Here is a 16,094-nt window from a genome sequence, read left to right as displayed (position 1 = left end):
TTCTTTCTTTCTTTCTTTCTTTCTTTCTTTCTTTCTTTCTTTCTTTCTTTCTTTCTTTCTTTCTTCTTTCTTTCTTTCTTTCTTTCTTTCTTCTTTCTTCTTTCTTTCTTTCTTCTTTCTTTCTTTCTTCTTTCTCTCATAGTCATCCTAATGGGTGTGAGGCAGTATCTCATTGTGGTTTTGATTAGCCATTCCCTAATGATGAGTGATGTTGAGCATCTCTTCATGTGCATATCAGCCATTTGTATATCTTTTTTGGAAAATCATCTGTTCAAGTCCTTTACCCACTTTTGCTTCAGGTTTTTTTGTTTTTGTTTTTGTTGTTGTTATTGCATTTTAGAAGTTCACTCTATATTCTGGCTATTAATCCCTTATCAGAAATATGACTTGCAAATATTTTCTCTCATTCTGTAGGCTGCCTTTTTACTCTGGGTAGTGTCTTTTGTGCACATTTTTAAAAATTTTCATGAAGTCCAATTTGTCTATTTTAAATTTTGTTCCCTGTGCCTTTGGTGTTATATCCCAGAAATCATTGCCTAATCCAATGTCCTGGTGTTTTTGTCTTATGTTTTCTTCTAAGAGTTTTACTGTTTTAGGTTTTAAGTTTAGGCCTTTTATCCACTTTGAGTTAATTTTTATGTGTAGTGTTAGATAAGGGTCCAACTTCATTCTTTTGCAAGTGGATATCCAGTTTTCCCACACCATTTGTTGAAAAGACTGTCCTTTTCCCATTGGACAGTTTTGGTACCTTTATCAAACATCATTTGACCATAAATGTGAGGGTTCATTTTTGGGCTTTCTATGCTATTCCATTTGTCTACATGTCTGTCTTTATGTCAGTACCAAACTGTTTTGATTATTGTAGTTTTATAGTAAGTATTAAAATCGAGAAGCGTGAGTCCTCCAATTTTGCTCTTCTTTTTCAAGATTGTTTTGGCTATCTGGGGTTCCTTGAAATTCCATACAAACTTTAGGATGGGTTTTCTAATTCTGCAAAAAATACCATTTAGATTGCATTGGGTCTGTAGATTGCTTTGTGTAGTTTTATTTTATTTTATTTTATTTTATTTATTTGAGAGAGAGAATGGGGAGGGGAGGGGCAGAGGCAGAGGAAGAAGCAGACTCCCTTCTGAGCAGGGAGCCCGACATGGGGCTCAATCCCGGTCCTGGGATCATGACCTGAGCTGAAGGCAGACGCTTAACTGACTGAGTCACCCAGGCACTCCTAGATTGCTTTGCGTATTTTAATTATTTTATTTTATGTTAAATATTTTAACAATATTAAATCTGCCAATCCGTGAACACGGATGTGTCTCCATTTACTTATGTCTTCAATTTCTTTCATCAATGTTTTGTAGTTTTCATTGTACAAGTCTTTAACTTCCTTAATTCCTAAGTATTTTATTCTTTTTGATGCTATTGGAAATGAGGCTGTTTTTGTAATTTCTTTTTCAGATGGTTCCTTGTTTGTATATAGAAATGCAACTGATTATTGTGGGTGGATGTTGTATCCTGCTACTTTACTGAATTCATTTATTAGTTCTTAGATACTAAGGCTTTTTAACTAGGAAACTAATATAAAAATATTTATTTATAACTAATGATATTTGTTTATTATAACAATATAATATTTAATAAATATAATCATTTAGTATTTAATAATAATATAATTATAATTAATATAACAACATATAAATATTATAAAAATAATATATTTAATCTTCTACATCATTTTCCTGAGTGCTCTTAGTATTTTATCGCATTTAGGGCTCACATTGACCCTGAGAGATAGGTGTTATTGCACCCATTTTCATAGATAAGGAAACTGAGGCCAGAGAGCTCAGTAACAATGATTATGACAGCTTGAGGGCTTGAGGGCCTGAGTCTGCCATGTCCACTGTGGTTTCCTGAGTGCATAGCACAGGGCCCAGCTCAGAGTCAGGCCAAAATCAATATTGCTGAATGATTAACAGCCTGATACACGGGTGTCCTCATGGTGTGAGTCCTGGGAGGAGCATCACTTGTATTGAACTCCAGCACCAACCCCATTATTTGTATGAGACTTTACATGAGACCATTCACTGCGCCTCCAGTCTGGGCAATGTATGTACCCTGGAGCCCACAGACTCAAGGAGGAAAGCATAAAGAGAATTCCCTGCCTGCAACCTCAAGTAGCAACGTTCTTTGTGGCTCTCATAGCTTTGCATCTAAGGTTGGTTGTTGGATTTTTGTTCAACAGCAAATAGTTGAGTTCTGTGTACCAAGCACTGTGAGGGGATTGATGTGGCCCCTGTGTGGATGGTGCTGAGTCTAGCAGGGCGACTGGAAGACCGAGGCGAAGCAAGGTGGTGGTGGGCTTTGAAGTTATTCCAACACTTGGCTGTGCTGTGAACATTGGGGATTGACGTCTCTCCCTAGAGAGCCCTCTCTGCCCTGGGAACATGCTATCTTTCAAGATTCCAGATCAGATGCTGGTTCCCCTGAGAAGCCTTCATCCTGCAGGTGCTCATCAGCATCCAGTTCACTCCTGGGGGTAGCTCTTCTGCTTTGGTTCGGCTCTCTGCTTCCCCTCAGCACAGTGCCTAGGCTGGACCAGAGATTTAACAGATGTTGATTAAAAAAAAACAAGTGAATGGAAGCATGAACATCTTTATGGCCTTGAGCGAAGCTTTTCACCTTTCTAAGCCTCCACTTCCTCATCTGGCCATGGGACTAATAATCCTATAAACCATGGGATTTCACATGGTTTTCCATCTTGGTAAATGTCAAAGGTGACATAAAGGTTAATTCGTGTTATTCCAATCCAGGAATTTCTGGAGAGTGGGGACTTCTTGAGAAGCATCTGTAAAGTCCTGGGCAAAGTCTCCCAAATCCTTGCCTCTCTCCTAAAGTCCTAGGGTCTTGGGTGGTGCTGGGGTTTCTGGGCTGCCAGGGTCGTTAGGCTTCACACCCGACTTTTCCTGGATCGGTTCTTAACCAGCGAGGGTGCCTGCCCGCTCGCGCACCCCTGTGTGTTCAGCTCCTGCTTCAGCCCGCGGTGGGGTGTGGAGGGGTCAGAGCCGCAGGAGAGGGGGAAAGATAGGGCTGTGAGCCTGATGGGGAGCACAACCAAACTCTCCCTGGTCACCAGGCCCAGACCAGAGTGTTTCCTGCCTCGCCCTCCTGAAGACTCGGGCTGCCAAGTTTGAATCAGTGGCCGCTTCCCTCATCGCCAATGGGCCCCGAGGTGAGGATGGCATCCCCCAGACTCTGGGCGGCTCTTTTCTAAGACTTGGTCACTGCAGGCCCAGGTTTGGAGAGGGAGGGTCCCGAGTCATTCATTACTGTCCTCCGCAGCCTCTGCTACCCCTCCCTCCGGCTGCTGTCTGTCCTTGGAGCCCAGGCTAAGTACCCCCACCCGGGCCTGCTCTGGCCCAGTCCTGCCAGCCAGCGAGGTGGTCACGAGGGGAGTGAGGGCCTGACCCCCCTTCGTCCAAATCAAGTTTCCTTGCCCTAGCTGCCCACTCAGAGGTCCTCTGCAAGTGAAGTGGGCCACAGAGGACATCATTTAGTCAGGCTGAGTAAACACCAAGCAAGCCTGTAAAGGGAAGGCCACAAGCAAGCACAGACAGCCTGACCAAAGAGCCCGAGGAAGAAAAACAAAGAATCCTAAGTGGAGATGAGCTGTGAAGCCTGCTCATTTTAGGACGAAGAAGCCAGGGCTCTCCCGAGAGCTTGAGGATGAGCTTCTAAGTCCAGATCTGCCACTAACTAGCTTGGTGACATTACACAAATGACATGACCCCCTCCCCCCCCGGGCTTTAGTAAAATGGAACAAGTGGGCCACAGTCCTGCTCCAAAGCTCTAGGATTTTAATTAAAATTACGAGTTGAAAGCAGCCAGCCACCTGTGTTCTGGTGGCAAAGGAGGCTCGAGTTGTGTATATCGGTCCCAGGGTACTTGGTCGTTTGTGTTCTTCTCATTAGGTAGTAAGGGACGCCGCAGACTCACGGCCCCAGCAGTCCCCAGGCTGCAGATGCCCTTGGAAGCTTCTCTCCACCCTCCACTGTGAGGCATCCATGGCTTCTGCTTTACCCGGTGGGAGCACAGAGCGCCCTTGCCCCTGAGAGAAGAAGAGGAAACTGCATTCATTAGGGGGCTCCCAAGAGGAAGCAATACGCATGGGGTCCCCACTTCACAAAAGCTTGCTACATGAACACCCATGTATAAAACACAGTCAAGAATTGTGTGTGACCGGTAGGCCAAAAAGACCCCCCCGCCCCAGGAATCCCTTTGACTAGGCGAGTCCCACAGTATGTTTGCAATAAGTGCTTATACATACAGGCACGCACACACGCTAATTATTGCTGTAGCCCAAACTTCTGGACCTCTCCTCCATAGTCAAAGCTGGAGCCCTTCCCATCAGAAAAGCTGCCCAGGTTAGTGGAGAAAGAAAAAGCTACTGAGCCATAAAAAGGACCCCCTGCCCCAATAGTTACTGATAATTCTAATTGATGGGGTAGCCAAGGGGAAAAAAAAAGGCCCTGGTGTCACGAGGCGGCAGTGCCTGTTAGCAACGGCTCAGAGACTCAGCGGCAGACAGAGTGCACACCCAAGGTGCCCTTCCTGCTGTCCCCTCCTCACAGGTTCTGTCACCTCCTGGAGGCTGTTCGGTGGGGCCTGTCCCATTGCAAACTTCACTCCCTAAGTTGGGCAATTGGTTGGAAATCACTTCCGTGCTTTGGGTCTGTTGTTTTCTCTTTGTTTTTGTTTTTGTTTTTTCTTTTTTAAAAGATTTTATTTATTTATTTGAGAGAGAGAGAGGGTATGTGAGAGTACGTGCAGGAGTGGGGTGGGGAGGAGGGGCAGTGGGAGTGGGAGAGGGAGAAGCAGACTCTCCTCCGAGCAGGGAGCCTCCTTTCTTTCTAGCCTTTCTTTCTTTCTTTCTTTCTTTCTAGAGGACAAGAGGGAAGGAGCAGAGAGTTACAGAATAGAAAGGAGAGACTCCTTAGGGGGCATCCATGGATGCTTTCCTCATCTAGCCCAGGACCCTGGGACCATGACCTGAGCCGAAGGCAGATGCTTTAACAACTGAGCCACCCAGGCGCCCCTGTTGGTTTTTTTCTTTTTTGACACTAGCCTGACTATGAAACACAGCAACTCTTACGGGCTCCAAGTTCTTAGCCTTATTTTTCTATATAGCATTCCTATCTCGCTGAAAGATTAACACCCGCAAGTGATTAGTTCTTGCTCTAGATAGGATACAGCATTCCCCTTGCCATTGTCTGACAGGTAAGCTTTATCTGCAATGGCCCCGTGTGCATCTGTGATGGACCGTGTGTGTGTGTGTGTCACGGGCCCTGTGTGTCTGTCTATGAGTGGCCCTGTGTGTCCGTGTCTGTGAAAGGCCATGCTTGTGTGTGTGTATGTGTGATGGACCATATGGGTGTCTCTGTAAATGGCTCTGTGCATGTGTCTTTCAGTCCAGGGACAAAGCGCAAGTCAGCAGCATCGCGGTGACAGCAGGAGATGCCCTTGCCTACATGGCTGACCAGAAAGGCTTGGTGCACGTCTATGACATCACAGAGCATGGCCTGCAGGGACCTGAGCTGCAGTCCCCCAAGAGTAGGCAATGAACTCTTCATGTTAAATCCTATGATGAGCACAGCTTCGGTTTTAATTGAATATTCTCATCGGTAAAATGAAATTGTACCAGTGAGGCTGGGAGGGGGTCTCTTAGACCCTTTACGAATGGATGTAGGAACAAGTATTTGCATGAAAATATTCACAGTTGGCACAAATACAGGAAAATGGGTATATTTATTCGTTTAATTTTTTACTGAGTTTTGAAAGGAGTCAGTGCTGAAGGCATGTACACTTGGAGAGCAGGCAAATCGGTATATCCTATCTGAAGGGCAAGTTGACAATACATACCTAAAGCTTCAAACCAGCAGTCCTACTTCTAGGCATTTGGCCGAAAGGAATAATAAGACAAGTGCACAAAGATTTAGTTATCAGGTTTGAATCAATACATTGTTTGTAAGAGACAATAGAGACAACCTAGATATCTAACATAAGGAGAATTGATTCAGTACATGATGGTGTAACAAATACACTGGGATGCCATCTAGTCATTAAATAACAATGCTGTAAATGAAAATGTATTTATGGGGAAAATATTCTGGTAAATTATTAAATGAAAAACTTCAGATTGCAAAACAGTAAAGTACGAGTCTTTTTTAAAACGAAGAAGTATATGGAAGACCGAATGGCTGGAAAGATACGCACCGAGGTTTTAGCAAATGTCAGCTCTTTGTAGATGAGGTTATTTATTTTTTATTTTTGGAAATCCGTATTTTCTAACTTCTCCAGAAACATATTGCATTAGCAGTCAGAAAAATGTTTAAGAATTTAAAACCCTTTCATGCAATTGTAAAAGTGCTCAAGTTTGGGAAAAAAAATCAGACAGCACAAAAGAATGGAAAATGAAAAGTAACAGCTGTTACTCTGACCTCTTCTGCCACCTAATTTGCCATTGCTGCATCCCAGGAACACTGTTAATGAATTTTAATTTTCTTCCAGAAAGTTTCTATCCATATAAATACAGGGGCACCTACATACACACAATGCATAATTTTCAGGACCTTTTTTTTTTCTTTGTATCCCTTAGACAACTTTCTAACTAAGCATATTTAGCATATTTAATATCTAACATATTTAAATGGCTATATGAAATCCCATTAAATACATTTCTATAAAGCCAAGAGAGAGGTAAATATTTGCATACTTCCATTTAGTCACCTTTTCCTGTTCGCCATAGAAGTTTAAATGCTATAGTAAGAGAAGTTGGAATTTAGAAGTAAAAGTCACCTGCCTAGCCTGGGTCCTTTACTCCAAGTACTGGGAGCATAGCTCTTACCTGGCTATTTTACAAATCATTTCTGGTTACTTGTCTACTCCTGAATGCTTATCAAACCCAAAGCACTGAGGGAAACCATAACATAAGCACCTTGCACGGGACCCGTTTTATCTGTCTTTGGACCTGGCATAGGGCCTTACACATAGTAGGTGCTCGATAAACACTTATCAATTAATACAGCAAAACCGACGACTGCCACACCACTACCTCTCCGCTTGTGGACACTCATGCAGATCCGACCCCGTCCTGTAGGACCTGTTGTACAGCACCTGGCATCATGGTGGTTAACTCCGCCACCGTCCTCAGGTGTGCGCTTTCTTTCCGTTTAGGTGTGACGTTCTGGCGGGCCCATGTCAGTGTGGTGACATCGTGAGTACCATCCATTTTAGAGTTCAAGAATTTGTAAGAGTTAAAATACTTTTCATAGCTTTGATCAAATCAACCCTCTCAGAAGGCCTCTCGGAATTAGTGAAAATATGAAAACAGTATTACAGTCCCGCTGTTGGCAGGTCAGATTGGAAGTCTTCATTTTTATTGTAAATGGTAGATTGTCTTCCTTGACTAGCTCTGATCTGGTATTTTACTGTAAGTTTAGAAATTTAGTAAATTAATTAATTAATTTATTTATTTATATTTAGTCGTTTAATTTTTTACTGAGTTTTGAAAGGAGTCAGTGCTGAAAGCATGACCTGAACTCCGGCAGGGCTGTTCTTTACAACCTTTTGATCTCCCCCCGCAGACCCATCATCCATAAGATGGTTTCCAGTGTATCTTGTTTGATTATCTTGGGGCTGAAGCTGGAGATTTTGGAGAGTGTGGTGTGGTAAGAGGCCAGGAAAGAATGGTACCAGGAATAATTCAGGAGATTGACCTGTCTTCTATATCCCAACTGTAATTAATGGAGCATTGACATATTGATCCAATGTCCCTTTTATGCTGGAGCAACCTTGGAGCACCTCTTCTCCCTTTTTATCTCATTAGTTTGGAGCTGATAGAAGAAAAGTTTCTGCTGTCGTCCTCCCTTGACCGCACCGTGTGCCTGTGGAGTGGGGGCGGGGAGTACATAGGTATGGAACATCCCCCTGGCTGCTGCCTCAGTCCCAGTTCAGGGCTTCTGATGTAGCCTCTGTTGAGTCATGAATTCTCTGAGGCCAAGTATATTAGTCAGCTCGAGCTGCCTAACAAATACCATCCACCGGGTGACTGAGACAATAGACATTTCTTTCTTTCTTTTTTTTTTTTTTAAAGATTTTATTTATTTATTCATGAGAGACAGAGGCAGAGGGAGAAGCAGGCTCCCTGCGGAGCAGGGAGCCTGATGCGGGACTCGATCCCAGGACCCTGGGATCATGACCCGAGCCGAAGGCAGACGCTCAACCGACTGAGCCACCCAGGCGTCCCTAGACATTTATTTCTAACATGAGAATACTTCTGGAGACTGGGGGTCTGAGATCAGGTGCTAGCATGGTCAGGGTTCTGGAGAGAGCTCTCTTCCTGGCTTGCAGAGGGCCATCTTCTTGTATCCTCACATGGCAGAGAGACTCCTCTGGTATCTTTTCTTATCAGATCCCTGTCAGATCAGGGTTCTACCCTTATGACCTCATTTTCACCTTAATTACTTCCATAAAGGCTTTATCTTCAAATATAGTCACATTGGGGGTGAGGGCTTTAACATGTGAGTTTGGGGGGGAAACAAAATTCAGGCTATACCTTAAAGTCAGCTTACTTTCACAAAAATTAGCAAAATCAAAGACATTTAGACTTCGAGAACTCAGCCAGACTGAACTCAGTGAGTTTGGTAAGGGTCATGTGTTATCATAGGGTCATGTCTTGGTAGGAACAATCCAGGACTGGGGGAGCTGTGCATGGGGAAAGGCCTAGCCAGAGTAGGCTAAAATGAGATTAACCCAACTTACTGCATAGACTCTGTACCCGTTTCAGCAGGTCATCTTGTTTCCGTAACTGATATTCCTTGAAGCAAGTGCTAAAACTGTTTAGAATTTGTCCTGTTAGTCCTTAGTATATTACTGAGTAGATTAAGCACCCATGTGATGCATTTTGTAGGAGGCATACCAGACTCGAGTCTCCAGAGCCAACTGCCCTGGAGTTGTTTCTTACAGAACTACAGAAGCAGAACTAAATTTGATTAGGTTGACCTAGCAATCTTAGCAGTAAGCTTTGCTCCGATTAGAAGCCAGGTTAGCTTCCGTACTATGCCTGTTTGTCTCTATTCTTCCAGGAACCTTTGGGCAGCATAGCCCCTGGGATATTTTCACTCCCGCCTCCTGGAGCCACTCCAGAGTGCCCTATGAAATTTTGATAGATCCCCAGAGCATGCTTGCTTACCCAGTGCTGGAAGGGAGTGTGGCTGCCATGCATACAGAAGTGGAGGAGCAAGACAATGTGGTGGAGGAAAAGGCTAAGGTTGGTCCTGGCACATCCAATTCACATTTTTGCATTTTGGAATTTTGTGGCTTCCAGGCAGATCAGCATGGAATAGAAACTGCCTCCTGAAAGAGTCAAGGAATGACCCAGAGAACCAAGTAAATATGGGGATTAAAAGTGTGTCCCTAGATCATGCTACTGACCAGAGCTGGGGCAGAGGTGTGGGTGAGGGTTGTTGGTATCTGTGGGAATAGTTGAAGCTCATCTCCCAGTGTCACTTGACTTTGTTCTCCTTTTGACCAACAAAAAGGTGACTGTCCATGGCCTTGGAATGTAAGGAGACTCATGCGCATCCCCGTTGTCACATCTGAGAAGGACAGACTGATAATTCAGCCCACTGCACACACTTCCCATTAAGAAATGCACACAAAAGCTTGGCTTCCTAGCAAGTGAAAGGAAGAAATGGTCAGGTTAGTGCCCTAGTCTATGAAAATCAAAATTGGAGCAAGAGATTTTGAGAAGGCTCTGGTAGAGGCAGTCTTGATTTAGAGCTTAGTGAAATTTATGGATTTCCAAGAAATGCTTGCCCTTTAATAAGTTGAAAAGAAGGTCATTTCATGAGCTATTGCTCACTGGTTATGTTACAACTCAAAGCAGAACACCTGCTCTGGCAGCAAAATAATGTGTCTCAGGTTTTTCCTTGGCAACCTTCTAGAATACTGATCACACAGTATAACTTCGTCACTGATTTCTGTGTAGAGCCACAAACATGCTCAAAATAGGAAATAAAGGGACCAGGCAAGCATAGATCAAGAAAACCTTCTGTCTTGTCAGAGGCCTCTCACATTTCCATGATCGTGTTCTCATAAGCATTCCCAAGGTTATAAAGAGGTACCGTGGTGGCTCTCAGGAGATCAGAATGTGTCTACCCAGCACTATCAGCCTATTTAGAAATACAGTAATTTCCATGTGCATTTGATATAGAGCAAATAAATGAGTTCATTAATTTTGACAGACCTGCAATTTGGAAACAAAAGCACAGAGGGAGGTGGGAAGAGAGGAAGGCCAGAATGGGGAAAATGTGCTGACGTGTGCAGAAGCCAGGCGGAAGTTTGGCTGGAAGGCAGTCCTAGAGAGAAATTCCGACTGCAAGTCTAATGTAGGAACAGGAAGGAGGGAGCTGAGGGAGGGCAAAGCAGGAGGAAGAAGGAAGGGAGGGGAAGGGAGAGGCGGGGAGGGGAGGAAGGCTCTTCAGTTCAACAAATCAAAATAGATAATTTTACATGATGTTTGTTCTCTGAGGTGAAAGGCGGGGGGAGCAGTGGACTCCAGGATTGACCTTGGTCTTGTGTAGAGAAACCATTAGGTGCTTCTGTGTTTATTATTCTGTCCAGTTTGACTGCTGGTACCTCAGGAAACAGTCTGTAAATTCTTCCCAAGACAAATACACGGGGAGAAAACGAAAAGGATCTGAGTTCTTATGTAGTATATTTGGGCCAGTCAACGGGAATCCAAACTGAAATTGCAGAATAAAGTGCTTGCAGCACTGTTTACAAGGCAGGGTCACCTGAGTTCTGATCTCAAGTTCACCTTCACTAGATGTGTGACCTTCAGCAATCACTCCTATTAATCTATGAAATGAGAGGGGGATTAGTTGATCTGTGAGTTTTGTTCCAGCCCTAAAAATGCTACTTTTTTCTGAGTGTCTGTTTTGCAAAGCTGAATGTGTTGATTGGATTCTGGGTGTCAGTAGCGATTCTTCCAGAATGCCAGCATATCAAACACAACCACAACTAAAATAAGTTGACAGAATGCAGAAAATCATTCACCTGGAAAATCACATATGAGTTGGTGGTTTGAAAACTGAGTAAAAGCTCAGGGGAAAATGCTCTTGTTTTCTAACAGATTCAGCCAGCCTGGATCTTGCTTCAACACGGAAAATTCATGTAACTGACAAGTTATCCCTGTTCCCCATCACCAGTATGATCATGGGTTCCCATTCCCATAACTGTTCCTTCTTCTTCCAGCCTGAAAAGACCCCTAACCCTCGCTCTCCAGAAGACCCCATCCTTGAAGTTGAAATGAAAGAAGACATAGATTGATGGTGTACATTTCGCAATGGCAGGCCAGCCTAACAGGAACAGGCAGGGCGAAGCGAGGGCCCCCCTAAAGTCAGCCCAGCTTTCCTGGCTGAGGCATCCCATGCCACTCTGTCATCAGCATGGGCCCCTTGTCCCTAAGCCCCCAGCCTGTGACTATAACGAGGTCACCATTCAGATCTCACCACCGTGATGTCCTGCCTGCATGACTGGACACTCTGAGCCCCAGTTTTGTCTAGCCATCCCAGCTCCATGGCTGATGTTGCTGCCCTCAAGGCCATGTGAGGCACTGCCCCTCACTGTTCTTGCAGCCGCTCCCATCTCCTGAGGGCATGGGGTTAGGGGCAGGCACTGGGGGGTCCAAAGCTCAGATAACATGGGGTACCACAAAGGCCCTGTGTGCCCTCCAGTCTCCCTGCACTGGGATGTGGCTGGGTTCCACAGAGAAGTAGGATGAATGAAGGCCTCTCTCCAGTTCTGTGAGGTGTTTTGTTCCCCAGGCCCTGTACCAGCCTTCATGGGTCCCAATCACCAAGAGGCCTGAAAACCCCCTTTAGCATCCCCTGCTGCTCCTTTCATCATGGGATTTAGATCTAGACTGTGGGGCTGCATGAGTGATGACACCATCCTGACTTGCCCAGTCCCTTGGTGCAGTGGCTCCATGTCATCAGGAGCCCAGGCCCCTTCTTTGTACTTCTGCCCACTATCTTAGCTCTGGTTTCTGTCTTCACTCTCACCTTATGGTATAAACAGCTGCCAGGGCCTCCCACCTTCCAGATAGTGTGAAGGAACAGGAGCATGGAGAACAGAGGTCCAGGACAAAAGGGAGGCACATCCCAGCCAGATCGGATCCCTTTATGGACTTCTCCAGAAGGTCCTACACACTTCCTCTTACATCCTTTTGGCCAGAACTTATTCACACAGGCCACACCAAGCTACAAGAGAAGTTCAGAGTTCTGTAACCAAGGAGGAAAGCAACAAAGGATTTTTGGGAGATGACTAGCAATCTCTGTTCAAGCGGGTCAAATAGTAGGATGTTTCAGATGCTATTGAAATCTGAGGGCATCACACATGGAAACCCTACCATGTGTATCACGCCAGAAAATGGCAGACAGCCATGAATCAAAAGTTTGGTTTAGGAGACTATTTGGCTGGATAGAAATGACATGGACTAGGATTATAGTTACAGGTCTGTCTTTGAAAATAGTGTGACCTCAGGCAAGTCATATAAACTTCCTGTTGGTACACCTGGTGATCTCCCAGGGGGATCTGCACTCTAAGGAGATGGTGAGCATGACGGTGTGTTGGTCTGGAGACGGAAAGGGAGGGGGCGCCTCCATCCGCAGACACCTGGGGTTTCACATCACCAATGTCTTCATCATTGTCATCATGGGCAGCAGCAGAATCAATGTCATTCTTTAAACACCTTCATAGAACCAGCTTGGGTTTTAGTTGCCTCTCCTCAGAGTGTTAGTCTGCTCAAGTTGCTGTAACAAAACACAAGACAGGGTGGCTTACACAACAGACATTTATTCTTAGAGTTCTGGAGGGTGGAAGTCCAAGATCAAGGTTCTGGACAACTCAATTCCAGGTGGGGGCTTTCTCATTGTGTCCTCATGGGGTGAAACAGTAACAATCTCTCTTCCTCTTTTTCTAAAGACACTAATCCTATCCTAAAGGTCCCACCTCATGACCTCATCAACCCTAATTACCTCCCAAAGACCCCATCTCCGAAAAGCATCACTCTGGGGGTTAGGGCTTTAACATCTGAGTTTTGAGGGACACCATTCAGTCCATCCCTGGAGATGGCTGTGGGTGTGAGGTGGGGCAAGCCTGCCAAACAACATAAACCAACAGCAGGAGGCAGCCACAGGAAGATGCCATCATGCTCATTAGGTCCATGCCAAGTGGGGCAGCACAAAAATTGGCTCTGGACTCAGTACCGATTCTCTACTGCTCTCTGCTGAATGGACACAAGAGTGGAACATAAAGGGGGAGCTATGAAGAAAAGAGGCCAGAGTGGGGCTGCTTAGAGAGTTCCAACCAGGAGGGGAACCAGTGGAAATACTCTCCTCCAACTGGATTGACACCACTTTGTTGGGCTACTTAAAAATATATGTTTTTTAAGGCAGGGAACCCATGTACATACAGTAAATGTTTTATTTCAACTTGCAACAGTAAAATGCGCATTCGTTCCCCGATCTTTGGATACTGGGCCAAGGCTTTTTTTTCAACTAAGAGACAAGTTCAACACAGTCTTCCATAAATATATTATATATGACTTTCAGTTTCTGCTCTTTTTAAGTGGAGCAAGAACTTAAAGATACTTGCAAAGCAATATGACAGATATTTGCAAAGTACAGTAGTCTTCTAGATTTTTAGAATTTTCCCCATACTTTAAAAGTTGTCCCATCTATCCTCAATTCAGTGTCACCCTTCATCTGGTCTTTCCAAAGAATTCATCTTGGTTTTTACAAGTTTTTTTCACCCTAATTTCATTAATTTTCATATCATGTAAATTGATTTATAATTGCAATAAAATGTACCACTGGCATAAATAGGTTTGGGAACAAAAACAGTGGGTCCTTGTTAAGCATACAATTCAACACTCAACCATTGGTATCAGACTTGTCATCTACCAACCATGACCATTGGGAGGCTGTGGGCATCGGGCAGGGTGTTTACAGAGTCAATCAATCCATCCGTTCAGTTAGGAGGGCATCTGCCACATGTGATCCTTTGAGTAGCAAGGATCAAAACAAATCAAACTGATGCTTTCCCTGGACAGCTTGGCTGTAGCACTGAGGAGGAGAAGAAGAGAACACAGGCGGGAAGGAGGAGGGGGACGACCCTGTCATTGGTCTACCCATCAGATACCTCATCTACATTCTCTCAGTGGGGTCCAGCCTTCTCAAATAGCACACACGTTATCCAACACCAAAAAATGTTGAGGATCTTCCAAGTCCCTTCTGATGCTTAGGCAGGAATTACTAAATGATTTTTGTTTCATTCTCACGACATCCTGGAGCTGTACTGTGTGTTATCAACACTTACAGATAAGGAAACTGAGGCTTAGGAGTTTTCCCAAAGTCGAACCACTGGTGTGAGGTCACTGCTCTGTGAAAAGACCATATCTTAGAGGAGGGCTTTTATATGAGAATAGAAAGGAAGTTGTAGTTGTTGTTGTTTGTTTTTTTTTTAAGACTTATTTATTTGAGGCAGTGGGAAAGGGCAGCAGGAGAGGGAGAGAGAATCCTCAAGCAGACTCCCCATTGAGCACGGAGCCCAAAGCGGGACTCAATCTCACGACCCAGAGATCATGACCTGAGCTGAAACCAAGAGTTGGATGCTTAACCAACTGAGCCACTCAGGCGCCCCAGGGAGGTATAGCTTTATAATGCTCCAGATACGAAGTAGAAGCTGTTGGCAATGGGCAGGTTATCGTGGAATCAAACACCCTCTCCCAAATGCAGGCCTGAGTGATGATGCTAGTGTTAACTAGCTGAGGTTCACTTGTACAGAAAGTGGTGAACAGGTGGCCAGGAGTAGGTGCTTTCCAGGCTGTGCAGACCAAAGCGAGGCTGGGAGAGGCAGACTGGGAGGAGACTTGGTACCAGGAAGGCGAGTGGATGACCCAGCGGCCATGCATGGAGCTGGGAGAGGGAGAGGATACACTTGGACTCTCAGAGACATGGAGGAGCTGCTGACAGAGGCCATGGAAGCCAGTAAGCAGACGGAGAATAGCACCACAGAGACAAACTGCTCTAGCAAAGGGTAGTGAAGTATACCTCTTATCCCTGATAGATCAGGAACATTCAGGCTTCGTCTCAAGATTTTTGCTGGAAATTGTCCATGAATACTTCCAGAGAGTTTATTCAGCATTCATGCTACATGGTTTGTTGAGCACCACTCTGTGCTGGGCATGGTGGGAATAGAAAAGAGTCTGTGACCCAAAGGAGTTCACACTCGGGGAAGCAGGGGCATCTCCAGGCTCCAGCCCTTCATTGCTTGGCTGCCCCCTGACAGCAGGGGTGCAAAGTATCGTGGAAACAGTAGGGTGGGCTTCCTAGAAGAATGGAATTCCTACCCAGACCTGAAAATTGACTAGGACGTAGCCATTTGAAGGGAACCTTTAGAGAAGGAAGAGTGGCTACAGCATGGATGGACCGCGAGGACATTAAGCTAAGTGAAATAAGCCAGATGCAAAAGGACAAATACTGCAGGACTCCACTTATAGGAGGACCTGGGAGGAGTCAGATTCAGAGAGACAGAGAGGTGGTTGCCAGGGGCTGGGGGAAGAGGGGAATAGGGAGTTGTTGTGTAATGGAGATAGAGTTTCCATTTTACAAGATGCAAAGAGTTCCAGACATGCATGGTGGTGATGGCTGCACAACAGTGTGAACGGGCTTAATGTCACCAAATTACACTGTAGTTCACAATGATTAAGATGGCACATTGTGTGTTATGCGAATCTTACCACAATTAAAAGTTACAGGGAGGGGGGAGGAGGAAGGGAGGGAGGAGGAGAGAGAGAGGAGCATGAGGCAAGGGCCAAGGCAAGATAGAAAGGTGGAGGAGTTCCGGGGACTATGAGAAGCTCCACGTGCCAGCACGGAGTCTGCGGGGGGGGGGGGGGGGGGGCGGGGGCTACACTGGAGTTCACAATGATTAAGGGGGAACATTTTTGGTTTTGCAAATCTTACCACAATTAA

At 45.1% G+C, this 16,094-nt stretch overlaps 1 protein-coding gene across 1 annotated transcript in view; it reads left to right on the top strand.

The window, feature by feature from the left end:
* Window positions 1–16,094, top strand: part of LOC118009093 — a 107,308-nt gene that overhangs the window by 90,611 nt on the left and 603 nt on the right. The window contains 7 exon segments of the mRNA XM_035002916.1: window positions 3,131–3,226; window positions 4,626–4,687; window positions 5,463–5,604; window positions 7,228–7,267; window positions 7,880–7,965; window positions 9,138–9,322; window positions 11,311–11,408. Of these exon segments, the coding sequence (XP_034858807.1) occupies window positions 3,131–3,226; window positions 4,626–4,687; window positions 5,463–5,604; window positions 7,228–7,267; window positions 7,880–7,965; window positions 9,138–9,322; window positions 11,311–11,408 (709 nt within the window).

Source organism: Mirounga leonina, unplaced genomic scaffold (assembly GCF_011800145.1).
Source record: "Mirounga leonina isolate KUSES-001 unplaced genomic scaffold, KU_Mleo_1.0 Mir_127, whole genome shotgun sequence".
NCBI lineage: Eukaryota > Metazoa > Chordata > Mammalia > Carnivora > Phocidae > Mirounga > Mirounga leonina.
Note: the sequence above shows the minus strand (reverse complement) of the source record. Positions and strands in the feature narration are given on the sequence as shown.